This window comes from Macaca nemestrina, chromosome 5 (assembly GCF_043159975.1).
Source record: "Macaca nemestrina isolate mMacNem1 chromosome 5, mMacNem.hap1, whole genome shotgun sequence".
In the NCBI taxonomy this organism is placed as follows: Eukaryota; Metazoa; Chordata; class Mammalia; order Primates; family Cercopithecidae; genus Macaca; species Macaca nemestrina.
The window spans coordinates 134,985,061-135,004,946 of NC_092129.1; the positions used below are offsets into that span (position 1 = coordinate 134,985,061).

At 41.2% G+C, this 19,886-nt stretch overlaps 1 protein-coding gene across 2 annotated transcripts in view; it reads right to left on the reverse strand.

Annotated features, from left to right (window-relative positions):
- Positions 1–297: 297 nt before the first annotated feature.
- Positions 298–19,886, reverse strand: part of LOC105490909 (putative adhesion G protein-coupled receptor F2P) — a 40,575-nt gene continuing 20,986 nt past the window's right edge. The window contains exons 5-10 of one of the 2 annotated variants that reach the window (XM_071096951.1): positions 19,247–19,480; positions 16,907–18,268; positions 12,501–12,542; positions 8,946–9,005; positions 5,695–5,771; positions 298–748 (exon numbers count right to left, since the gene is read on the reverse strand). In XM_071096951.1, the coding sequence (XP_070953052.1) occupies positions 5,724–5,771; positions 8,946–9,005; positions 12,501–12,542; positions 16,907–18,268; positions 19,247–19,480 (1,746 nt within the window). In that variant the 3' untranslated portion in view covers positions 298–748; positions 5,695–5,723. Of the gene's footprint in view, positions 749–3,289; positions 4,437–5,694; positions 5,772–8,945; positions 9,006–12,500; positions 12,543–16,906; positions 18,269–19,246; positions 19,481–19,886 lie in introns of those variants that run through there. The other variant, XM_011756884.2, reaches the window with a different exon arrangement.

The following is a 19,886-nucleotide window of genomic DNA, read 5'->3' on the forward strand; positions in this document are numbered from 1 at the left end:
CTTTACATTCAGTCTAAAAGACAGGTATTGAAATGTATCAAGCAAGGGGACAATGCAGGGACAGTGAGTTCATTTGCCTGACAGGATACTTTGCATTTTCACTCCTAGGAGTGAGCCACGAAAGCCTGACAAATGACTCTTAAAGAAAAACAAACATAAAGGCGGCTTAGGAAATACTCCAACCTTGAGCTAGCCAATTTCTAAATCATGTTACAGAAGTTTCTGGAAGAATCGAGCATTCCAGAAAATACCATCATAAATCACACATTTCCCCCTTCTGGAATATGTGCAAAAACAAGCCTTTCCTCCACAGGAAAATGGTGTTGGTGTGGGACATCTACTCACGGCATCCAGGAAGCAGATCTAGCAGCCATGAGGTGGAGAATCACCCGGCAGGAAGGCCGGCGCTCAGCTCCCCAGCATGGTGCCCCACCATCACGTGGCACCTCCCACAGTCCCTGGTCAGCGGCTGTCATCTGTCTTCTCCATTTTTGAAATGGAAGGTCCAAGGGGCCCAGTGAGAACTCACTGCCTGTTGTGAGAAGCCGATCTGAGAACTGTAAAGTTGCCCACAGTTTCAAGGCTTGTGCAAGTCTGTGATTCACTCCATTATGGGTCCATGAAGCACGCCTAAGAGAAATTACAGGTTTCTCCTGTCTGAAGCAAATCCATTAAAGTGAGTCATCTGTTTGTCTTTCAGTTCTCCATCCTTATCTCAGATGATCGCATGAGACTCTGCTTGCATCTGCTGCGCTGGGGTAATTGGAACAAGGGTGATAAAATGCAAGTCTTGATGATTTTTAAAGGCTGATACTTTTGATGATTGCCACTACTCTTGATGATTTTTAAAGGCTGATACTTTTTTTGTCTTTTTGCCTGTTCTGATGTTGAACTTGGAGGAAATTGGCTGACAAACTGATGCATAAGTTGTGATCCAATTCCTAACCAAGCAACAGAGAGATTTCTGTTTTATTTTTGCAATGACCGGGACAAGGAGTTCTTACTGAGCCACTACATGGCTGTGGTAACTCAGACACAGAAGGCACTGTGGGGAACGCACACAATTTGACTTTAGACAGGGGAGTTGGTTTGCATTGTTCTGCTCACCACCAAACAGTCCCACACACTCCAATTCTACTGTTGTCTACTCACAGGTTTCTTCCCCGCAGAGATCTAAAGCAAACCCTCATTTAGATATTTCCAGGGGAAATGTGAACAGTAAGGAGAGGTAAGTGAGGAGGCAGTTTCGTTATGGGTTTTATAGCAATGAAGGTCAAGGAGGTGCTGTTTATGGAAATGGGTCAGTTCCATTTAGGTCAGTAGTTAAGAAGAACTGGCTCATTTGGGAAGTGGAAAAGCCAATATCAAGCCATTGTGTAATCAAAGGACTTTTTATTGCACATATTTACCGAACATATTCTATGTACAAGACACCATGATCTGCACTATGGGCATACAAAAGTGAGTAACATACTGAGTAACAAAAGTGAATAACCCCATTCCCCAAAACATAGACATACGCACACAAAAAGACCAAAAGGAAATAAACAATACAACACAGTAAATACAAAACTAAAGTGAAGGACACAGATTATTAAATTACAGGAAATCAGGTGGGGAGAATCAGCACTTCTGGTTGGACCAATCAGGGAAGACTTCTCGAAGAAGGCGGAAAGTGAGGGCGAGCTCAGGCACACATGCAGTGAGCACAGCTCTGTGATGTGTACTCTTTCCTGGCCAGGGAACTGTGTATTATGACCACAGTCATGAATGAAAAGATTTTTCAATGGTAAGCTCAACAAGTTTTGCTGACTGATACCCCTAATGTCGAACAGACCAAATCAAATGCTTAACTCTTTAATTCGGAAGTCAATGAACTAGTTCCCATGAAGGTGTCTACAGCCAAACTTATGCATGGAGGCATGGTTGTGTTTTTGCTTGTGTTTGTGTGTGGGTGGGTGGGTTCATATATTCACAGGACTCTAATTAAAAAAAAACAAAAACTAACATTTGAATTTGAATGAGCAATTATTATGTGCCAAGTACTATACTACTTTAGCTACATTTATCCACTTAAAGTTTAAAGAATTGAAATGGCTTTCCCAAGAATCATTATATATTAAGTCTGATACTTACAAATCTGCCTTGGACACTATCAGTATCAATTTCTCCTAGGGTCACCTGACCAAATCACTTTGTTGGTGAGGTGTCAGCAGGAAACTGAATGTGTCTCTACCCAGGGTCATCCAGAGTCAAACTAATCCATACAGTTCCTTGACATTTTTCAAGATGGTGTAGAGTGGGCTTTGGGATGCAGGAGAGAGGGCATAGCTTCTTCCAGGAATTCCCAAATAATTCCAGAGTTTTTCTCTCAGCATCCTGGGGGCTTTTTGGTTAATGATGAGGCTAAGGTGGGGTGTCTTTCCCATCATCCTGTCTCGGGGAGTGAGTATAGCTGAGTAGTGAGTACTTCCATAGTAGATGTGACTGCTCAAGGCACAAAGCAAATGAGAGGCAAATCCCTCCCTCTCTCCCTAGTGCTCAGAGCTGTTATCTGTGAAATGAGGTAATTGGAGTTAGTCTTTTATAAAATTTGTCCAGATTTACCATCCTATACCTATATTTGCTTCATGAAATTCCATTTTCACTTCAATATATGGACTCTGGGTAAGTGACATTTCTTTGTACCTAGGCCTGCACTGAGGAAAACCAGGACTATGTCTTTCTCACCCCTTCTCTTGAAAAGAATATACAAATATATTGGTAAATGGTAAATTAAAACCACTATATGACTTTATTTGTGAAGGATGCTTTTGTTGTCCCAAGATAAGCAATGCCATTTGAAAAATGACTCTTTCTCCAGGTTGATGCATTTTTTTAAACTTCAGATTGATGCTTTTCGTCTGCTCAAACTTTCCTACTTTAGGAAGATAATTTGTAATAAGAAAGAAAAGAAAAGAGAAAAGGAAAGAAAGAAGAAAGAAAGAAAAGAAAGAAAGAGAAAGAAAGAAGGAAGGAAGGAAGGAAAGAAAGAGAGAGAGAGAGAAAGAAAGAAAGAAAGAAAGAAAGAAAGAAAGAAAGAAAGAAAGAAAGAAAGAAAGAAAGAAAGAAAGAAAGAAAGAAGGAAGGAAGGAAGGAAGGAAGGAAGGAAGGAAGGAAGGAAGGAAGGAAGGAAAGAAAGAAAGAAAGAAAGAAAGAAAGAAAGAAAGAAAGAAAGAAAGAAAGAAAGAAAGAAAGAAAGAAAGAAAGAAAGAAAGAAAGGGAGAGGGAGGGAGGGAGGGAAGAAAAGGAAAGGAAAGGAAAGGAAAGAGAGAGAGGGAGGGGGGAAGGAAGGAAGGAAAGAAGGAAGGAAGGAAGGAACTGCACTCATACATAAAGCAAGCCCCACTTTCTCCTTTGTAATGAAACATCATTAATACTGACTTCTTGTTGGGATAATTAGAGGCTGCCCATTGCCCCTTTGCCTTTATCCACTAGTTAGATGCTGCTGCCGTCATCTGTGTCCTTGCTTTGTAAAGAGGCTTTTTTTTTCTCAAAGAGCTTCTACCTACAATACTGTTCTATCAGGTAACACCTGGTTTGAATGTTGAATTTGTTTACATACAAGTTAAGAAAATGAGCAGCTCTGAATTGGAAAGGTGATATTTCCTCTCTCCAATCCTAGGTATCAAAAAAGCATATTGTTGGTGAGGATTGATCTTACATTGTCAGTGTAGGCAGAAGATCTTTCAGTGGCTACACAGTCTTGAAGAGGAAGTGCAGGGCTAGGAGCCAGCAGACTTGGGTTTCTACCTCTGGCTCAGTCCTTCATTAGCATTGACTCACAACTCCAGGCTTTCATCTCCTTAACTGAAAATAGTCATCTTTCTGTCTCAAAAACTCTATGCTTTTCCCCTTGGTTCATGGCCAAGGAAGTTGTATCTAAGCCCACACCAGGTTGACCATCCAATCTATTTAAATTTGAAAAAGTAGAATATACTGGCAGTGGATTCCTTTTGGGAAAAAAAAATCAGCAATGACCTAGTTAGAATCAGCCCAACTCTTTGTGACTATTCATGAGGCTCCTCCCTCAGCAACACACAGAATCCAGCCAGGTGAAATCCCAGGCCGCCTTTCCCGAGATGAGACAGAGCTTGCTTTCCAAAGACAAATGTGACCCAACAGCAAAGAGGTGGAAAAGCCCCAACAAAAACCACGGTGGTGACCCCCTTTGTCTTTTTGTTTGCTGTGGCTGCTCAGCATGACGTATATGTAGCTATGTACAGTTGATGGATGAGAAACGTTTAGTAGCACAGAACAGCTTAGACAGAGGAGGCTTTCATCCTTTCTGCACATCACGCCCTCCTCCATCAGCACCACATGTGTGAGCTTCCTACATATTCTCCAGAGGCAAGAAGACAGGAATGAGCACATTTCTCCTTTGGGCTCTGCCATTCCTGGAATATACAACCTTGTCAAGAACAGAAGATCACAGCTTTCATGTACAAGTAGCAAGATTCATAGGCTTTATAACATCTGCATTATAAGCTCACTGTCTTGAATAATGAGCCCATGTGGGTACATCCCTTATGGCCGATGGAGAGTCTTCTCCCTTTAAGCCACTTTGGAATCCAGAGAACAGTCTTTTCTGTTGCCCACAAATGCTGAATTACACACCTTGTCTTTCTCTAAGCTGGACCACCTCCTTTTCATTGTAACACGTCTTGAAAAAGACCCATTTTTCATACAAGGCACTGAACTGCTGCAGAAAGCCACAAACGCTGCTGGAGCCTGGATGTGTTGGGATGAGGGGTGGGAGGCCCTCTCTACATAGCTGAGTGCATCTGTCTCTGTTTCTGTCTCTGTCATGCTGTATGTGTCTCTGTGAGTCAATCTCTCTGTTTTTGTTTTTGTTTTTTGTTTTGTTTTGTTTTGTTTTTCTGCATTTCTCTGGGTCTCCCAATGCATCTCTTATCCCCTCCCTGCATCTCTCTGTCTCTTATTATGAATGTGGGTATTTCAGTGTGGGTTCCTCTGTCTTCCTCTCTTTTCTGCCTCCAGATCCAGAGGGACATCGAGACACAGGATTGGAACACTTGTGTCTGCACGTGTCCTGGTATCTACGTGGCTCTCTTCTAGTCATGAGTCACCATGTCCCTCTGTCTTTATGTATCTGAATTTCTGTTTTCCCCTATGGCTCCTTCCTCTACTTCTGTTTTTCTATATATCTTTGTCTATCTCTAAGATCTCAAATGTAAATAAACTTCTCCATCATCCCTGAGGCCTCTCACAGATATTGTTTATCATACCTTGATCTTTTCATGCTAGGGAAAAGAAACGGGCCACAATGGGAAATTTGGGGATACTGCTGATGTCATATAGGATGTCCTGGGATAGAGAACTAGATAGAAGATTGAAGAGAGGGAGCAGTTAAGTAGAGCAAGCAGCTCTCCTCACTCCCATCTAAAAGTCACCCAGGCTAATTTAAAAGCATTTTCAGACATGCCTGCTTAATTTTCGGGGCCAAAAAAAATTCAGTAGCCTAAGAATTTGAAGTGTGAATATATTTCCAACCATAGCTAGGTGAGAATAGACTGTATAGGAGAATCCTTTTAATGAAGAAAAAATCATTTCCAATTATAATTAATCAAATTGCAATTTTAAAAGAAATGTCACATATATGACATATATGGGAATCCCTTGCTTTGCACTCACCTCCCAGGTTAGGAATGTAGCCTGGTTTCTTAACTTGGGCCTTTGATGGGATGACAAGATAATTCAGAAGAAGCCTTCTGTTGAAGACAAAGTATAATTGCATTTATTAAATATCATTATTAGTCTGTTTTCAATTATCACAATTATTCAAAGCACCTGGGAAATTGTGATCCACAGTAATTCCTTTTACTCCTTCACTTTATTCCTCTCCTCTCCTTTTCTTTTTTTTTTTTTTTTCTTTTTTTTCAAGACAGAGTCTCACTCTCTCGTCCAGGCTGGAGTGCAGTGGCACGATCTCAGCTAACTGCAACTTCTGCCTCCCGGGTTCAAGCAATTCTCCTGCCTCAGCCTCCTGAGTAACTGGGACTACAGGCATGTGCCACCACAGCCAGCTAATTTTTGTATTTTTAGTAGAGATGGGGATTCACAGGTTGACCAGGATGGTTTCCATCTCTTGACCTCATGATCTGCCCACCTCGGCCTCCCAAAGTGCTGGGATTACAGGTGTGAGCCACTGCGCCCGGCTCCCTTCTCCCCTTTTTTGTATTGGAACCACTGACAACATAGGAACCGACTGCTGTGAGAGATCCTCCTCCTCCTTGGCCTGACCTGGCTCCACCTACTGAAGGAGCCCCAAATTTGGGAAGGTCGTAGATAGTGGAGAAGACATTGAGTGGCATGGAGAGAGAGAGATAGACAGCAAAATGGCTCCAAGCTCTCAAACAGCTCTCTCAGCTGGTCTGCTGAAATCCTCAGTGTTAAAGCCATCCCCTTGTAATGCACCTGTCTCCAAAGGATGTCCTTGTGTTTTAGGAATGTGTTGCCTAAGGTAGGTAATACATTAACTCACTGGTAGAATTACTACCACGTAAACATAGGCTAATTCATCACATCAGATATCAAATGAACACAGACAAGCAAATTTATTATGCTGGGTTTGGGAAGCAGGACTGACACTACTCATGGGAAGCCATGAGGAGGGGAGTTGAATCTCGACTACAGAAGATTGCTACCTAGGGATTAGAGGCCTACAAAGCAGAAGAGGAGAGCACAGATGAGACACCTACTTGTCCTCTGAGCAGAGTTGACAAAACTAATTGCAGGCAGTGGCCTAAAGTTAGTGAGCAAGAAATGAAGGGGGAATTGCAAGAAATTAGGATAAATTTACATAGTACCTAGGCCAGTGATTGTTAACCCAGGTAGCACATTAGAATCACTGGGGAGCTTTAAAAAATGCTTAGGCCCTGCCTCTAAGCGTTTCTGATTTAATTTTTCTTGATTAGGGCCTGAAAAGTGTTTGTTGTTGTTGTTGTTGTGTTGTTGTTGTTGTTGTTGTTGTTGTTTTGAGACGGTGTCTTGCTCTGTCACCCAGGCTGGAGTACAGTGGCACAATCTCGGGCTCACTGCAACTTCTTCGCCTCCTGAGTTCAAGCAATTCTCCTGCCTCAGCCTCCCGAGTAGCTGGGACTACAGGCATGTGTCATCTGGCTAATTTTTGTATTTTTAGTAGAGATGGGGTTTCACCATGTTAGCCAGGATGGTCTCGAACTCCTGACCTCAGGCAATCCACCCGCCTCAGCCTCCCAAAGTGCTGGGATTATAGGCGTGAGCCACTGTGCCCTGAAGTGGTATATTTTTAAAGCTTTCTAGGTGTTTCTAAGGTACAGTCAGCATCAAAAACCGCTGATTCAATCAATAACTACTCATAAAATGCTGGATATTATTTTGACTTACCAGTCAAATAAAACCACAAAGAGAAGTGGGAGAAATGACTAGGATTTTATAACACTGAAAGGCAGAATTTCTCTATGATGACCTGAATGGATTAATTCTGAAACACATAAGGAAAGGAGCAAAGCTAAATTGGAAGGGATTGAGAGAGTCAGGACTCTCCCTGAGAACACCACAGCAGACCAAAGTGAAGGAGGAGACTACTTACATCAGGGATGCCTGTTGGAGATAAATATTCACAATGCCAGGACACTTCAGGGAGACTTTAGATGAATGACCCTCAACCTTGACTGTACATTAGAATCACCTGGGGAGCTTTCAAAATCCCCAAATCCAAGCCACACTCCAGACCAATCAAATGAGAATCTCCAGGGGTGTGACCCAGGCAACCCCATTTTTTGAAGCTTCCCAGTTGATTCTAATGTATAGCCCAAGTTGAGAACCATTGCTTTAGATATTTATTAATGTCGTTTGCATTAAACTTTTCTCTTTTTTTTTTTTTTTAAGCTGAAAGGGGTACAGAGAAACCAGCAGATTCCCAGGTATGGAGACCAAAGACTAAAAACAAGACCAAAGGTTAGGTAAGAGTAAGGCAAACGAGAACAGAAAAAGAGAGGGAAGAAAAAGAAGAGAAGAGCAGAGCTTAAGAAATCTACAGAGAGGGAATGGAAAGGCAAGGAACGAGGATGGGGCAACGCTGCTCTCAGGGCTACAGGGTACCCAGCCCCATCAATTAGCCTCTCTCCGTGCAGATCCCCTAAAGCCCCAGTCCGTGACAGGGGATGTGGACCCCAGCAGACATTGGCGTGGGAGGCTCTAGACCACCTCCTCGCTTGTTGTGGGTGTATTCCTTGGGCCAACCCTGAATCTCCTTTTGCTGCCATTTAAAAGTTTTTTTAAAAATTGAGTGGCAGTTTTTCCCTCACTCAAAACAGTTCATGGCCCTCATTCTTTGCATAGCAATATATTGTTTCCAAGTCACAGGAATAGAAGATAAGTTAGAGGCCCTGTTATAGTCCAGCCTGCTGTCCAATGACTGAATCTTCTCTACAGCAACCCTGAGCAGGCCCCAAGCCCACTTAAGCCACTTCAGCAACCATGGCAACTGGCCCCTCTTGAGTAGTTCTTTGTGTAGGATCAGAATTAATTTCCCTGCAGTTTTTACACTTTGGATGTGGGTCAACTAATTGGAGTCATAGAGAACAAGTGAGATATCATGGGAACCTAAGACTTATTTCATTTCTTTCATCACCTGCTCTCCTACTATGTGGTTTGAGGTTCACCCTCCAACACCAGCCATCTTGTCACTCTCCTCTAAATTCATGTAACTCCACTTGCATCTCTTTGCATCCCCATATTCCAGAAAGAATCTGAACTGTTTAAGAGGCACCCAGCACTTCTGGGAAATCCACATTGCAAAGTGTTAAGGTGAGAGTGTTACCAACACTCCATATGCCAGAAACTCTAAGATTGTTATCTTGTTAAACTTTTCAATGCAAAAATTAATATGAAAGCTTTACCTCTGATATTGTGGAGCTCCTTTTTGCAGAGGTTACTCGACCCTTTAAGGCTTCTCTTATCTGGATATTTAACAAAGAAGTTAAGAATTAGAAGATCATAAGAAGGTAACACATATGCTTGGACCTGGCTGATATCGTGGCCAGGTACTGTGTTAGCGGCTAGGTTCTATTGGAGGGATATGGAGGGATCAGCGACCCGGTGGACTAGTCTTGGAAAAGGTGGAAAGATGGGGAGAGACAAGAGAGGTGGAGGTGGCACAGGATACTCACTTTCAGGGCCTTAAATATGGACCCAATGGTTGAGAAATACAGTTTGCCACAAGTTTGAGGATTCCTCAACATAGCTTCTTTTTTTTTCTTGAGACGTAGTCTCGCTCTGTTATCCAGGCTGCAGTGCAGTGGGGCCGTCTCGGCCCACTGCAACCTCCACCTCCCAGGTTCAAGCAATTCTCCTGCCTTAGCTTCCCGAGTAGCTGGGATTACAGTCGTGTGCCACCATGCTTGGCTACTTTTTTTTTGTATTTTTAGTAGAGACGGGATTTCACCACGTTACCCAGGATGATCTCAATCTCCTGACCTCATGATCTGCCTGCCTCAGCCTCCTAAAAGTGCTGGGATTACAGGCATAAGCCACCTCACCTGGCCTAGCTTTGGCATTATTTTTATGGAGCACTTATGTAATCACTTCTCACAATTTGTCAATTATTCAAACGACCTTTTCTAGAGGAAGAAAGTACTATACGACTGGGTATGGTGGCTCATGCCTGTAATCCCAGCACTTTGGGAGGCCAAGGCAGGTGGATCACTTGAGGTCAGGAGTTCGAGACCAGGCTGGTCAACATAGTGAAACCCCCTCTCTACTAAAAATACAAAAATTAGCTGGGCGTGGTGATGGGCACCTGTAACCCCAGCTACTCAAAAGGCTGAGGCAGGAGAATCGCTTGAATCCAGGAGGTGGAGGTTGCAGTGAGCTGAGATCACGACAGTGCACTCCAGCCTTGGCAACAGAGTGACACCCCATCTCAAAGAAAAAAGTACTATACAACATAGCAACAGCCCATGAAATTCATCTTCCCTGACTAGGTCATCCTGTCCTTTTCTCTAAGTCTTGCCTGCTGAATACAGGCCCTCTTCTTATTTCTGCTATACAAAATATTATTCACCTTCCGAGGCCTTATAGAAGTTCTGTGTTCACAATCTATATATGCCAAAGCCCTCCAGCTCAGGGTAGCTTCGCCTTTCCCTGCAGATGCCGTATTCTTTGTCACACACAGACCTCAAACCACCCGTCAGGGATGGAGGACGGTGTGCTCAAGGGCCCACTGGAATTTGTAAGATACATTGGCACTTCTACTTACATTTCTTTGTTCTCACCCTTTTTCACTCTTAGGTTTCATAATGTACGTAACACTTTTTAAGTTAATAATGAACACATCTAGGGATATGTGCTCACTGTGTTTTACTAATCCTAAAAGTTTAAAGACTACTGGTATATACAACTTTTGGTCAATGAATCGTGTATGGTCCTGTGACACTTTTGAGTATTTACCTTTCATATCATAATTGTAAAGGTAAGAGGTTTTGATCTTGATAGAAGTTTCCATGGCTTGGAGTTCTTTGCACATCTCACCTAACACTGGTAAACTAAGTAAAAATGCAGCTGCTGGTACTCTGGCTACAGATACTAGTTGTGGTTTTACAGATAATAGAAACATAATCCTGTGGCATATGACTGGGCAGTACCTTAAGTGCTTTGTGTTTTTACCTACAAAATTGCATTTGTTCTTTGCCATAATCAAATGGAGAAGGCAGAGAAAATATTATTATCTCTGCATCATCCCAACTGGCTCTGTCGCCAGGCTGGAGTACAGCGGGGTGATCTTGACTCACTGCAACCTCTACCTCCCGGGTTCAAGAAATTTCCCTGCCTCAGTCTCCTGAGTAGCTCAGACTACAGGCACATGCCACCATGCCTGGCTATGTTTTTGTATTTTTTAGTAGAGACGGGGTTTCACCACGTTGGCCAGGATGGTCTCTATCTCCTGACCTTTTAACAAACCTTTGATATTAATTTAATAGAATATTACTGGCAGTAGGCTGGATGCAGTAGCTCATTCCTATAATCCCTGCACTTTGGGAGGCCAAGATGAGTATATCCCTTGAGCTCAGGAGTTCGAGACCAACCTGGGCAGCATAGGGAGACCCCATCTCTACAAAAACTTTTAAAAATTAGCTGGGTGTGGTGGCATGTGTCTGTAGTTCCAGCTACTCAGGAGGCTGTAATGAGAGGATCATCTGAGCCCAAGAGGTGGAGGCTGCCGTGAGCCATGATGGTGCCACTGCACTCCAGTCAGAGTAATAGAGTGAAAGTTTGTCTCAAAAAAAAAAAAAAAAAAATTAACATGTCCTTTTCTCTAAGTCTTGCCAGCTGAATACAGGTGCTCTTCTTATTTAGTAAACAATAAATAAATAAGTAAAAAATAAATAGTAAAACATAAATAAATAAGCAAACAAACAAGAAACTCTGCAGTGAAGGTGGGGTGCTTGGGGGAAGGAGTGGATTACGTTTTTGTTTGTTTGGGGTTTTTGGTTTGGTTTTGTAAATCCAACCTGGTACTGTTCCTTTTTATTTTTATTTATTTATTTACTTTAATTGACAGAAGGGGTTTGCATTTATATCTGAGAGGGTTGTTTGCTTTACTTTTTCCAGAAGGTAGTATGGTACAATGGAAAGAGGGTGGTTTTAGAAGGCTGAATAAACATTTGAGGGGTTGTTCCTTTACTTGGTTTCTATTTGTTTTCAATGCTCATCCCTTTCAAGACTCATCTGTATTTGAAGAGTTTCTTTTCTTGACTCCACTGCTGTTCAAGATACAAGTAGGAGCTCACACTTCCACCCAACCTTGCAGCTAAGACATGACCATGTGACCTGAACTCAGCCAATCAGACATGACAATGAATAAATGCGGGTGCTGGTGTATCAGACAGGCAGGGTGAGGTGATCTCCCAGGCAGCAGTAGCAGCAACTCGGGCTTAAGTGTTTACTGCCTGACATTGGCCTGGTGAGCTGTGCTATCTGTGCCCAGCAAAGCGGGGAAGAGCAATGGTATCTCTTGTGGAGCATTTCTGTGCTGTGCATTGGTAACTATTCCTGGAGCAGAGCCTCCACAACTCCAAGCTGAAGAGACCCTCCCAAAGATAATACTGCAAGATTTAGTAAGTTCCTTTTCTGCTTCAACTAATCAGAGTGGGTTTCTGTAGTGATCTTGAGCAAGCTGTTCACTCTGAGTCTCAGTTTCCTCATCTGTAAAATTGAAAATATCAATACCTACAATTGTTTTAAGAATCAGCACTAATGTACATAAAACATTCATTCCCATAAGAACTTGCAAGCTGGTCAATATCATTTGCATTGTAAAGAGCAGTGATCCAGGCTTCATACATCTGTACAAATGAATGAAGTGAGAGCTTTTCAATAAATAGCCTTTACAAGCCTTTACATGGCCAAGTACCGATAATACAGAAAAAGCAACAAGAAGAATTTACATTCAGTACCTTTGGATCCAGGATGGTTCCAAACACTAGGATGAAGAAGCCCTGGGAAACACAGAAGAGGGAGGAAGAGTCATTTACAAAAGAATGATGATGATAAAACACACTCTCAGTTATTACCAATTCCTATTTTGATAAAAAGAAAACAATTTTATGAAATCTCTTAATTTATCATCCTTAGATCACAATACCTAGATTCATTCAATGAATATTGATGAGTGTCTTCCATATGCCAGTCACTGTAGAGGTACCTCAGTAAACCAAAGAGACCAAGGTCCCTACATCATACAGGAATATTTTTAAACTTTCCTTTTAAGTTGGGCAAATTAAAAGTGTTTGCACTTAGCAGGAGCTGGGCCTCTCAACTGAATATAATGATCCAAGAAAGAGTCAGAGGAGGTGTTGGGCAACGAATGCAGGCTTGCCGTCCTTGAACAGTAAGTAGGAGAAGCCTTCCACAGAAAAGAGCAGAAACAGCTGTTGCTCAACTTCCCATAACACCTTCAACCTCCTTCCTCATCCACTACAAAGAATATTATAAAACTTGCAAAGAAAAGTCAAGTGTATACATCCTCAAAAACTTAATGACTTTAAATAGATTGAGTTTCTAAGCACATGACAAGTATTCCCAATATGATGATGTAGAAGGAATTAATTAGCTTTTATATCTTTTATTTTCCATATCAAACAAAAAACCCCATATAAAACCCAAAACAGTCTGTTCCTCTATAGCTATAGTCCATTTGAAGTTTTTACTTCTGTTTCACATACATTGATACAAAACCCCCCTTGAGGAAAGAATGGCAAGTTGTAGTTCCATTTTCCAGTTAAGGAAAAGGAAGCTGAGATTCAGCATTCAAAATGTGATAGACAGGAACATTCATTAGACAACAATTTCTCCTAAATGTGCAGTTTCTCCATCCACGGCTCACCTGAAAAGGGAGGTTAGATAATGACCTTTTATTTAGGAATACCCATGCTAAGCTGCTCTGACTTCACAAGTGAGTGTGAACTCTTACCTGAACTCTTACCTACCCAGAGGCCTGTTAACGGGCGTGGGTTTTATACAGCTGGCACCATAAAGATGTTACAACCTGGTATTCATCACTGAGAACAATACCAAATCTGCCACTATTTGGTAAAAGCCCAGATGAGAGGTGGAGAACTTTACAGGGACCAGTGTATATCCTTGCAGCTAATCCAGTCCCCCAAACACATTAACATACACCTTCCTATTCAGCCAGTCCAACCCTCAAAAGCTTAATCTCCATGTAGCTTTTATGAGATTGTTCTTCTGTGTAACACTCTGAGCCTACAAGGTAATTATTGAAATCTCTTATTGTATCTGCTACAAAAAAAAATTATTGTTGTCATGGTCCATTATGTTGCAAAGTTATCATGCTTATAAGGCCCCATCTGACAAATATATTCCAGCCTGATTTTGGTACTAGGAATACATTTCAAGTCAGGATCTCCATTAATTTGGCCCAGGAATTATATTTTTTAAAGATCTGGGAACCACAATGCTAGCATGCTTTTTTTCTACAAATATGCTGATGGTTAATATTCTTTGGCTAAAGAACTAAGAGGAATTTCTCTCCTTATAGGATTTTTAATTCCTTGGGGTTGGTCTATCTATATTTGTATCTGCAACATTAAGCATAATGCTTGGCACAAAATAAGTAGTAAATGTGGTGTCTCTTCATTTGAGTGTATGTATGTGTTTAATTTCTTTATTATGCAACCTGCACTTTTATAGTCATGTCACATGACTATAAACATGACTTTAACATGACTTTACAAACATGTATCAGGGAAATACTCCACTAGGATCACTTTTCGTTGGCCCGTGCCACCTTAGATAAAGTTATGCAAAACATCTTTCAGAAGATTTGGATTAAAAGATTGGCCATAAAGTTTGGTATCTGGTTGAGAAGGGAAGAAAGAATATACCTAACAAACAATTCACCAGTAGCATTTCTTTTAGTAGGTAAAGCACAGTTTGGACAGGTAACTCTCAAGGTGTTCTCCCAGGGTTTGGTATATGTGCTTTATTTTTTCCCACCAAAATGGCTATGAGGGAGTCCCAAAAACTCACCCAGCCCACAATCACTCTCAGTAAATACAACCAGAAGTTATGGATGGACAAGGTGGGTAGTCGAGACAGCAACTGACACCATAATAAAACCTCTCTAGTAAAGGGGATGGGTGAGTTTTAAAACTAGTGCAGGTATTCCCCTGGGGCTAAGACCAGGAAATCTTTACAAGAGTCTTCCTCCCACATCCTCTGGGCCTCTCAATATGTTTCAGAATCTCTCCCCTCTGTCTGTGCTCCATCAGCCTCTGCTGCTGCCCCTCATCTCATCCTAAGACTCCACTTCTCCTGCTTTTTACACCCAGTTGGTTGTGTCTCCCATCTCAGTAGATCCATGGCTCCTCTCTCTCCTCCCTCAGAGGATGCCCTGATCCAGTGATATGCTAGTAAATGGCAATAAACTCTCCTTATTTGTAGTGTTTGCCAATCTCTATAGTTAATTACCCCCACCATGGCCTATTTGAATCTTGCCCTGTGACATCGCTGAGCGTGGATTTAGAAAGAGATAGGCAGTAGCACATCATTGTACAGATTTTCCACCATGCAGACACAATAGAGGCAAGTAACCTCAAGAGAAAAGGTAGACAAATAATTAGGAAGTGATGAGTTCTGAGGATACATGACCTTTACTTTTAACCCAATTTGTTTAATTGCAAGTCTATATGATTTAATTGTTATTGATGACGGTGTTCACAGCCAGCTCAGAACAATCCTGGAAATATAATAGGCAGCTTCTGTGGGTCAATACAGGCCAGCACCAACACAGCACTGCCCAGTGCCCCCCACTGGCCTCACCAACACTTTGTTCTCATCTCCTCACTGCCCCGTCTGCACTGGCATTTAGGTAGGCCCCTCCCTGCTCCTTACTGGGATTCAAGGCAGAAATGAAATTGAAAGCACAAGTGATCCTACAATGACAGGTAAAGGTGCTCAAGATATCAAAATGCAAGTGCTCACAGCCTTGTCCAAAACAAAACTCACAGGGAAGACGGCCCTAAGGGAGACAAGAGAAGGAAAATACTGTGGAGTGAGTCATGAGCTCATGAGGGGTTTATGAAAAATAGGGGTTTTACCCAAGTCTTTTCAATGACTAGTTTTGTAAACATGCATAAAGCAACTGATAACTACCAAAAGCTATACAAATGTAGGATACAATTAATATTTTCTATAAAAGTGCAAAAAAGTAGAGACTCAAAATATGAGATACCCCTATTATTAACTTTGTTCTTCAAGACATCAAAGTGTTTATTATAAAGTGAAATCATTTATACATAAATTCTGAAAAAGGAAAATGAGAAGACACTTGACTTAAGATATCTATTAGCAATTAGGTGAAGCATTTACTTGAAAATAGTCTTACTGGCTACCGCATACATTCAGAAAAAAAGATAATGTTTTAGATATCTTTAGAAAAATAAAAGCTTGCTTTTCAATTAGTTGCTATCTACATATTAGCATTCAATATAATAAACTTTGGATCATTCACACACTATAACATTTAAAAATGGAAAAAAAATTTCAATCAAGAAGGAAATTATTAAATATGCAATGCTATGCAGCCATTAGAGACATATTCATACATAATGAGCTGGTAAAATTCTAGCGCATATTTTTAAGTGCAAAAGCAAGTTACACAATCATATACCTTGTTTTAACCCCTGTGTTATGTGAAAATATATTTGTATGAGCATAGAAAATTTGGCAAAGGATGCACATGAAACTGTGAACATTGCTTAATTCATCTAAGTGTGATAAGAGAAGAAAGGAGAAACGATCTTCGATACTTTTTCTGTATAGCTTGCCATGTTAAAATAAGATGGTTTCCAATGGTAGCTAAAAATTCTAAGTGGAAGGAAATGTAATAAATGTGCAAACTTTAATACCTCCAGTTATATACCTAAATTTTGGGGAGGGTGTTATTGCTTAATTTTTAAACCATAACAACTTAGCCTATTACTAGGTTGTCTATGGTCTTAAGATCATTTTAGTACTTGATCCTTTCCCATTCACCATTTAATTTCATTTTCCAAACACTCCTATAAAGTGGACAGTATTGCACTCATTTTATATGTGAGGAAAATATAGCTCGAAAAAGTTGAGTAAATATCCCAAGATCATGTTATACATTATTAGTAAATGAAAGAGTCAGGATCCAAATCCAGGTCTCTCTGGAACAAAAGTTTATTTCCCCACTCCATATGCTATTCCGAATCCACTGGCTTTTACATAGAAATTTAATGCCACAAGCTCCTAATCACAGAACATCTTCATGAATTCTCTCACTTTGGACTTGGTCAGAAGCATCTGGACTTACCTGGAATGCATTGAGCAGGGAGAAGATAATGTGGAAGGCCAGGGATCTGTCATTGATGACGGTGGCTACTCCAAATCCCCAGGTCAGTCCCAGAAGTGGTGTGAGGATGGCAATGTTCTTGCTGATTCTCACAATGGCTCTCACTTCCTGGAACATGGAATTGCTGATGGCAGGTCGCTGGGTCTTGACAATCACCAGTGTGACTGTGATCAGGTTTACTACCACGATGGCCAAAGCTGGGACCACGAAGGCCAGGAGGGCTCTGGTCATATCCCAGTTGAGCCAGCAGGCCTCAGGTCGTAGGTAGCCTTTGCCAGGTTCAGTGGCAGCAACCGTGATGGCAGCAATGACCAAAGGGCATCCATAGCCCACTGAAAACAGAGATGCCACCAGGACCGACTTGGGCAAGGTATGGAAAACAATCATGATTCCATAGAGGATAAGGAGTGCCTTGGCAAACATCCAGAAAAATACAGAAAGGTAAAAGAGATGAACAAAAAATGTGGCTGCCACACATCCCTTGTGGTGTGTTATTGGACCACTAAGAAAGGAAGCTACAATGAACCACACATCAGCCATCAGCAAAGTGGCTGCAATGTTAACAATGCACACATGGCGTAAATAGGTGATCTCGGTCTTTGTCACTTGGCTCCAGACTAGGACCTCAATGGACAAGCAAAGGATCAGGCTGCAAATAGAAATGCCCAGGCCTATATATGTGATATAAGTCAGGATCAGACTCTCTAAGATGTGAGGTGACATAAGAATTGAGAAAGAGGTAAACAACTTGCTTGGCCTACATTTGCAAACAGCTTGCTGGGAGTTTTCTTGAATCATTTTGCAGGCCTGCTGGTCCCATCTGTTCTCCACAGAGTGCCAGCCAACACACTGTGTCCTCCTCTCCTCTGACTTGCTGATCTTTTCAAAAATTAGTGAGATTCTTTTAAGTTCCTTGGGCAAAATGACAGACAGGACAAGCCCATTTATAGTAACATTTTCCAAAAGACTGGCTTCCAAAATAGCCCCAATAGTTGGAAATGCAATGCTGATGACCTGAGAAGGGGAAGGCACCTTCCAAAGTTCATCTCTGCTGATCAACACTCTCCCAGTGACTTCATTGCTGGTATCATTAACTCTCATTGAAAAAGTGAAATTTTTTCCAATGTTATCTCCGGATATGGTGGTGCCCATAGTATGAATGAAGACATCTGGTATGTCAACGGGATATTTATCTATGAACAGCCTTCTTGCAAAGGAGTTGACTGAGTGTAGTAGGATATAGCTGCTGTTTCTGTCAGGAATGAAAGTCCAATTGGAGATGCTTTTGCTATTAAGAATGTGGTTGGCTATGGTGCTGTAACTCTGACAATAAAGAACCAGTGTTAGTACTGAGCCACTCTCTGAAACTGCCAGTGCATTCAACACTCACTTTTGTAAAGCGTGCTCCTCCAACCAGCAACCTAAGCATACTCTGGGAACTTCTTAGCAATATAGAATCTCAGATCCCACCCCAGATTTAATGAATCAGAATCTGCATCTTAATAAGATCCCCAGGTGACTTGCATGTACACTGAAGTTTGACTTAGATGATAGAGCTACAAAGGAATTGCCTCACCATGCCCTCCTCCATTTATGCAATGGCCTTCTGCGAGCCAGGCCACTGGGCAGCTTTCCACATGCTCCTGTCCATCATTCCCTCCACATCACACCTAGGCAAAACTAGCAACTTGCTTACCCTGCTCAGAGAACCCATCATGTGTTTAACCTCTGTTGCATCCCAAATGTGTTGCAGGGCCCTATACAAGAACGTAATAAATTGGAAATTCACCCTGGAGTCTGAATCTACTTTTTATTATCTTTGCTTTGAAGATCAAAACTAAGCAAAATGGACCCAGTTCTATTTCTTGTTTCTGCAATGGATAGGTATGGCTGTGTGTGGGTTTTTTTTTTTGGGGGGGGGGTTTTTTTTTTCATTCAATTATTTTCCATTTTAGCAACCTATCCTAACTCATAAATGAAAATAAGAAAAGTCTTTCTCTCTCCAAAACAGAATGTTTCTTAAATGTATTCAGTAGCCAAAAGATACATTGGTAAATCATACTCCAAAATTCACTACAGTACCAAGTAAGTGCTCTCTATAAATATTTGTTGATTAAATATGTTTACTTTTTCCATTCATTTATTCATCCTTTCTTTACTGAACACTTGCTTTGCTAGACATTAGAAATACTGATGTGAAAGAATGGTTCCTAGTCCCTAAGAAGCTCACATAATACTCGAACTAACCTGCATTCCTTTCCCACTGAGATAATGTTCTTCCAAGTATTCAGGGACACTCACCCGCATCTTTTCCTCATCAACACCTGTCCATAATGCTGTTGATATGTTGTGTAAGAGCTGCACAATTATGGCAATGTTTCCTGGTATCCGGGGTGACTGCTGAATGCCTCTAATTACACAAGACAAATCTGTGGGACACTTTTGTAGCAACATATCTGATATGGTCTCAGACTTTCCAGTATATACACTTATTTTTATATTGTCTTCAAATGGCTGAACCAAATGTGAATCCTCCTACGATATGGCAAAAAGAAAGAAATTTTTATAATTTTTATTTTTGTGTTAAACATAAAAGTACCTTTACTAAAACTTAGGACAGCCTAACATAATGTTTTTCTGTTTTACACTTTCAGAGTCACATCTGCTGTCAAATAACTTGACCAATACCGAGTTGCATGAACCAGCAAATAAAAGTCCCTACTTCCCATCTACCTATTCTTTAATCCCCCTCTCCCCAAATAACAACTGTTATCTTCAGCATATCACTTCAGATAACCTGTATATATAGAAATTTCTAGTACCATTTAAGCTTATTTGTAATATTTATGAAGGGCAAATCATGAGTGATGAGTCTATCTTAAAAATAGAAATTTGAAACTCGATTTGGATGAATCAACTGGAACACCAAGACTGAAAATAG